The sequence below is a fragment of the Schistocerca piceifrons genome, chromosome 2 (genome assembly GCF_021461385.2).
Source record: "Schistocerca piceifrons isolate TAMUIC-IGC-003096 chromosome 2, iqSchPice1.1, whole genome shotgun sequence".
NCBI lineage: Eukaryota > Metazoa > Arthropoda > Insecta > Orthoptera > Acrididae > Schistocerca > Schistocerca piceifrons.
This window is the reverse complement of record NC_060139.1, coordinates 348,822,932-348,828,931: the sequence shown is the minus strand read 5'-3', so window position 1 is coordinate 348,828,931 and position 6,000 is coordinate 348,822,932. Positions and strand designations below refer to the sequence as shown.

Here is a 6,000-nt window from a genome sequence, read left to right as displayed (position 1 = left end):
GTATTAACTAAGCATAATTAGTAAAATGACAAACCAGTATACGAAAGGGGCAACAGTGTCATTGATATATAAAACAGATAAAGGAGAGGCAAAACCAGAAAATCAGAAGGAATTATGAACATACTATAACCAATCGAAGGAAAAGGAAAACTAACTGTCTTAATACCCGGTTCAGTCGCACTAATGTGACCACCGCCTATGTTCAACATCAAAGTGCAATAATCACTCACAGACGACAGATGGCAGCACTAGCAATGGAGGGATATAAAGCATGTCCGGAGGACAAGGATAACAGCGCAGTAGTCATCGTAATGCGGATACAGAGCGATTTATCTGACATCCAAAAGGGCTTGATTATTCGTTTTAGGGCTAAGGGTGGAGGCTTTCCAAACCGACTAAGTCTGTAATCTATTCGCATGCCACCATCGTTAAAGTTCACAGTGCGCCGGCCGTGGTGGCCGTGCGGTTCTAGGCGCTACAGTCTGGAACCGCGTCACCGCTGCGGTCGCAGGTTCGAATCCTACCTTTGACATGGATGTGTGTGATGTCCTTAGGTTAGTAAGGTTTAAGTAGTTCTAAGTTATAGGGGACTGATGACCTCAGAAGTAAAGTCCCATGGCGCTCAGAGCCATTTGAACCAAAGTTCACAGTGCAGGGCAAAAGGACGTCCAAAACCGTAGCTGAGGCCACTGTGGTGCACCACAGGCCATACACGACAGAGGTGAACGACGTTTGCGGTGATTTGTTCGTTCGAGCAGACGTGCAACTGTCGAAGAACTGACCGCCCGGATGAAAGAAGGCGCTATCAACAGCGCCTCCCTGACGACCGTTCACGTAACATAACTGTGTATGGCCGTATGCAGCAGGCCCTTGGTTCATGCTACCACGCCGACTGCTGTTATCGACGACGAAGGCTGGAAATTGGACACCAATATCGCAACTAGACATCCACTGAGTAGTGACAAGTCACATTCATGTGAATCTTGTTCCATGCTCTTTCGGACAGATGGCCGTTGGCGTGTATGGCGTGAAACGTCTGAAAGCAGCCACCCTGCAAAAATCTTCGGAAGTTCGAACAGTACACGGGTGTACAGCCGGTCCATGGTGTGCAACGGGCACAATATTTCGGTCATCAGACATGTCGAAATCGTCAGGTGTGCTGATGAACTGAGCTGCTGAGGGCCGGCGGCTGTCTTAAATCGCCTCCCCTCGCGAGGCGTTCTCTCCGCAGTCCGCGCCCGCGCGTCAGCGGTCGCTGAGACGCTGGCGTCGCCGTCTGTGGTGGCGTCGGTTTACTTGTCCGCCCTAGTCGAGCGTTCGTTTCCTTTGATGAGCGTCTTTTTAATTAGACTCAATGCTGGTACCCATGCCCTGCTGAGGTTGTAGCCGCAATCTCGGTTGCTGAGTCCGTCTCTGGTACGAATTTCGAAATCCTCTCTGACGCTGTCCCAAAATTTAGATGTTTGTGCCAAGACTCTGGTATGTTGGTGGTCCATTTAGTGATTTTCGAACAAAGAGTGCTCCGCGACAGCTGACTTGTTGGGGTACCGAAGTCGAGTGTGCCTCTGATGCTCTCGGCAACTATCTTCGATGGTGCACATTGTCTGTCCAATATTGACACGGAATCTGGTATATGGCGGCCTTCCGCAAACCGAGATCGTCTTTGATACTTCTCAGTAATGCTCGTGTATTATTTGGTGGGCAAAAGACAGTTCCTACTCGGTGTTTCCTCAATAGTGCGCCAGTATACTGTATATAGACAGTCCTCACCCGCTGTACTGTAGAGGTGGGGCGGAGAGCGCGTCTGATCTGCCATTCCGAGTACCTGTTTTTCTGGAATACAGTTTTGAGGTGTTCCAGCTCTTGGGGCAGATCTCTGCGTCAGAGATGGTGCGCGCCCTGTGCGCCAGTGTCTTTAGCACCCCATTCCTCTGCGCAGGGTGGTGGCAGCTATCCGCATGCAAATACAGATCGGTGCAAGTTTTCTTCCTGTATATCCCGTGGCCCAGGGTGCCATGCGCTCTTCTTTTGACCATGACGTTCATGAATGGTAATCTTCCTTCTGATTCGGTCTCCATAGTGAATTTGATGTTTGGATGTATGGAGTTCAGGTATGTAAGGAAGTCTCGGAGCTTGTCCCTTCCATAGGACCAGATCACGAACGTGTCATCAACATAACGTAGAAAACAAGTAGGTTTCCATTTGGATGGCGCCAAAGCTTCCTCCTTCGGAAGTGTTCAGGGCGAAGGAGGGGGCGCCATGATATGAGATATGTTTTCGTCTCATTTCCTGGGCGGTTTCGTTATTCTGGAAGGCACAATGAACCAACACAAAATATGAATCTTTCCTTGGCGACTCTGTCTAGCTCTACATGTAGTTCGTCTTTCTTCAATATAACTACATCTACCCGAAGACGACAGAACATGTGATACGGCTCGTATTGTATTGTAGAGTACCAGGATGCGTTGTCCGTTCTCCCCTTGCCACAAAACGCCCCGGATTTAAGGCCAATCGAGTATCTATGGGACCACCTCGATTCGGGATGGACACGTGTATCCTTAACAGAGAAACCTAGCGTATTTGGCCACGACACTGTAGTCCGTATGGAACCATATTCCTATTGGCACCTTCCATAATCTCAATGACTCTCTCCATCACTTCTCGCAGTGGTTCAAGCTGCAAAAGGTTGTTATGCAGGCTTCTGAAAAGGGGGCACATTAATGCGACAACAGTACGTTATGGTTTATCTGAGTAGAACGAAACATGGAAATTTGCAAAGCATGTCAAATAATTAAGACAGTCACACTTTTTCAATCTTGAATCTTTTAAATTCTTCAAGGCTTTAACAAATTTCTATTCTGCCAATTGACCAAAGCTCTGGATGCATGACCCATTAATTTCTCAAGCATCGTCCCAACTGTGCCAATATGAAATGAAAATTTGACTGTTGTATATTATTCTGCTACTAAATCTCGCTTGCGACACACCTAGGCAAAATGAACTAAGCACAGTAACAAAACTGAAAGTCGTCTGAGCTGTGTCGCAGACAGAGTCTCGAAGACGGCCCAAGGGAATTCTAACTACTTTAGAATTGTGAATTTCTACGACAATATTTACTGGCCAATAGATGAAAACATAACCATAATCAGAACATGTCACCTTCGGACAGAAAATAGAAATTCCTTTACATGCCCATTAATAGGGTCAACAGCAACCGGGAATAGTATAGACTTCCGCTAGAAGGCTAATTTGGTATTTTGTGATTGACTATATAATGGAGGTCTAATTACTCGGCACTCGTTAATCGACAGAGAGAATTGCAGAGAGACCAAATTCCGTATGGCGGACGCTCTGGCTCGTTATACATATCGGATTATTGATCGAGAGATGCTGCTAATGAAGAGTAATTACAGACATTGTCAACTAACGTATTCATTGGGAAGTTGTAAATTAGGCATAACCGCCAAGCATTAGCTCACTTATGCATTAACTGCTGATACAATCAACTTCTACCATAGCGCAATGCAAACTCAAAAGGTAAAACCATCAGTGAAACGAAACTTTAGTTTTCATAGAACAATATTAGTAAAGGTAAAACAAATTCCTTTTACTTATTGTTATTAACGACAGTCGCAATCGACGTGTCTCGGTATATACCTACATTTCATAACCAATGTCTTCGGTTCAAGATTCCGCTAAGAATTTTTAAGCGTCGTTCTTCAACTAGTGATTTTAGAGAAATTTGTCTAATTTGTTTTGTAAGATATGTGTCACACTTACATCAGCCTAAGTAATTCGCCGAATCAATAAATATCTTGAACCAGGGAATCTGAATTTACGTCCTGGTTTTGCCTTTAAGATACACATTTTCCATGGTGTCACACCATAGAATGTATGATTCTTGAATAACGTCAAGGCAGATTCTTTAGTACATTTATGTACGAATCTCAGTTTATATTATGAGATAATTTTTAATGAACTGCTAGAAGCCATATGTTGCCAATCTTCAAGCTGCCAGTGGCTGAATGGTGTACATCAATGTAACACCCAAACGATAGTGTTTAGCACTACTAAAACTTGAAATTGGCTGTATAATGTCAGAGCTGAAGACCACACAGTCTTGTAATAAAATTTCATTATGATCGTTTACAAAGATGAGGGCGAAGTGCTATGAATCGGAGTTTGGATGTTTTACAGAAGCTGGGAAGTACGAAATGAAATATGGACAGGCTGTGCAAGTTAAGGGCCGATAATTTTATCTTCAATGATTATAGCATCAATGTGCTGAAGATCATGACATCGTTGCCTGCACAAAGATAGATTATCTGATGTAGTTACTGTGGCCAACATACTAACAAATTATTATTCTGAGGGTCGCAACAATGAAGAAAACGTCAGCAGTAGAGCAACAGTGGCGGTGGGGGGGGGGGGGGGGGGAGGGGGAGGGGGCGGGCCGTTCTCTTTAGTGCAGGTGGCATACATTCAAGGGCAAACCTAACTGATTTATGATCATGACCTCTTGTTATATTAAATGATTTACGACCTCTGCAGATTGATTTATGACCCCCTGGGGATAATACATACTTCTGATAAATCCCATTCCTTCTGAGAAATCGCCAACTACTCTCCACTCCCCCTCGCCTATACAAGCACACTATTGACTAATTAATTGAATCAATTAAATAATTAACCCCTTCCCCTCTGGAAAATCACCCAGAGCATGAGAAATGTGTTAAGGAAAGCACTGTATTTATCATTTATGTTATCGGCACTATAAACATCCTGCCACTCTTGTTCCTTGACAAGGTTTAAAAAACTCTCTATTGTTTTTTGATTAAGTGTCCTACATAGTATGTAATTATGTATGACATTGGTTTGAGTACAAAAGCCTTTTAGTGTTAAAATTGGTGCATCATGATCTGAAAGGCCATTCACGCCTTTACTAACAGAATGTCAATCTAGTAATGAACAACGCATAAAAATATTGTCTATTGCTGTGCTAATGTTCCCCTGCACCCTAGTTAGAAAAAAACAGAGTCTGCATCGGATCATATGAATTTAGGAGATCCACCAACTTCCTTTTTCTTGCACCATCAGATACAAAATTTATATTGAAATCACCACTTATAACTAGTTTCTGGTACTTCCTACAAAGTGAATCAAGAACCCTCTCTGGCTTCAGCAGAAATGCTCTGAAGTAGGAGTTACGGGACCTATAAACAACAACAATTAGAACTTTAGTTTCACTAAATTCAACTACCGCTGAACAACATTCAAATGTCTGTTCAGTGCAGTATCGTGATACGTCTATGGACTCAAATGGAATACTAGTGTTTTACGTAGGTAGTCACTCCCCCACCCTGAACCAACATCTCCAGACATGCGGGAGGTTTCCATTTCTCCTCAGAATAATGTGTTTCTATTGGGTAATGCTGGGGACCAATGGAGAACTGATTTAGATATGAAAAATAGAGGGACATAATCCATTCCCACAATTCTATAAAATTAATTGTTGAATGATTTACAGGGGTGAATCACCTCCACCTTACAATGATCCTTCTTCATAATAAAAACACGTTGTCAACGTTTGACTATCAGATGCAAACGTTATACAAATCAAGTAATTAAGTAGATTGTAGCATTATATATATCTGAGGTCTTGTATGCACCGATGTCTAAGAGCTCAAGCATGCTCCTCCACCGCAATGTTTCCACTTAACACACCAGGCGAAAATATCCAACCAATCTCATAGAGTAGCGAACGTGAAGAGGACGCCGTCCGCCAGCTCCCGCAGTCGCGCCTTCTGCCGTCGGCAGGGACGTTGCTTCGTCTCACCAGCGCTGGTCAGGAGAGATCTGCACACGTATCAGCTTCGCTGGTAGCTGCGCACCCATTCCTCAGCATCCGTATGCCAGCAGAACCGAACGCTCAGAGGTCAGAGAGACTATCACCAAGCAGTCAACCGATCAGTTTATATGAGAGCAATAATTGTCCAGCAA

General features: G+C 43.9%; 1 protein-coding gene across 1 annotated transcript in view; it reads left to right on the top strand.

Moving 5' to 3' along the window:
- The first annotated feature begins 3,339 nt into the window (after positions 1-3,339).
- The window catches only part of LOC124775375 (agrin-like), a 183,239-nt gene continuing 180,578 nt past the window's right edge, over positions 3,340-6,000 (top strand). Inside the window, exon 1 of the mRNA XM_047250209.1 lies at positions 3,340-3,403. Coding sequence (XP_047106165.1) covers positions 3,340-3,403 — 64 coding nt within the window. The remainder of the gene's footprint in view (positions 3,404-6,000) is intronic.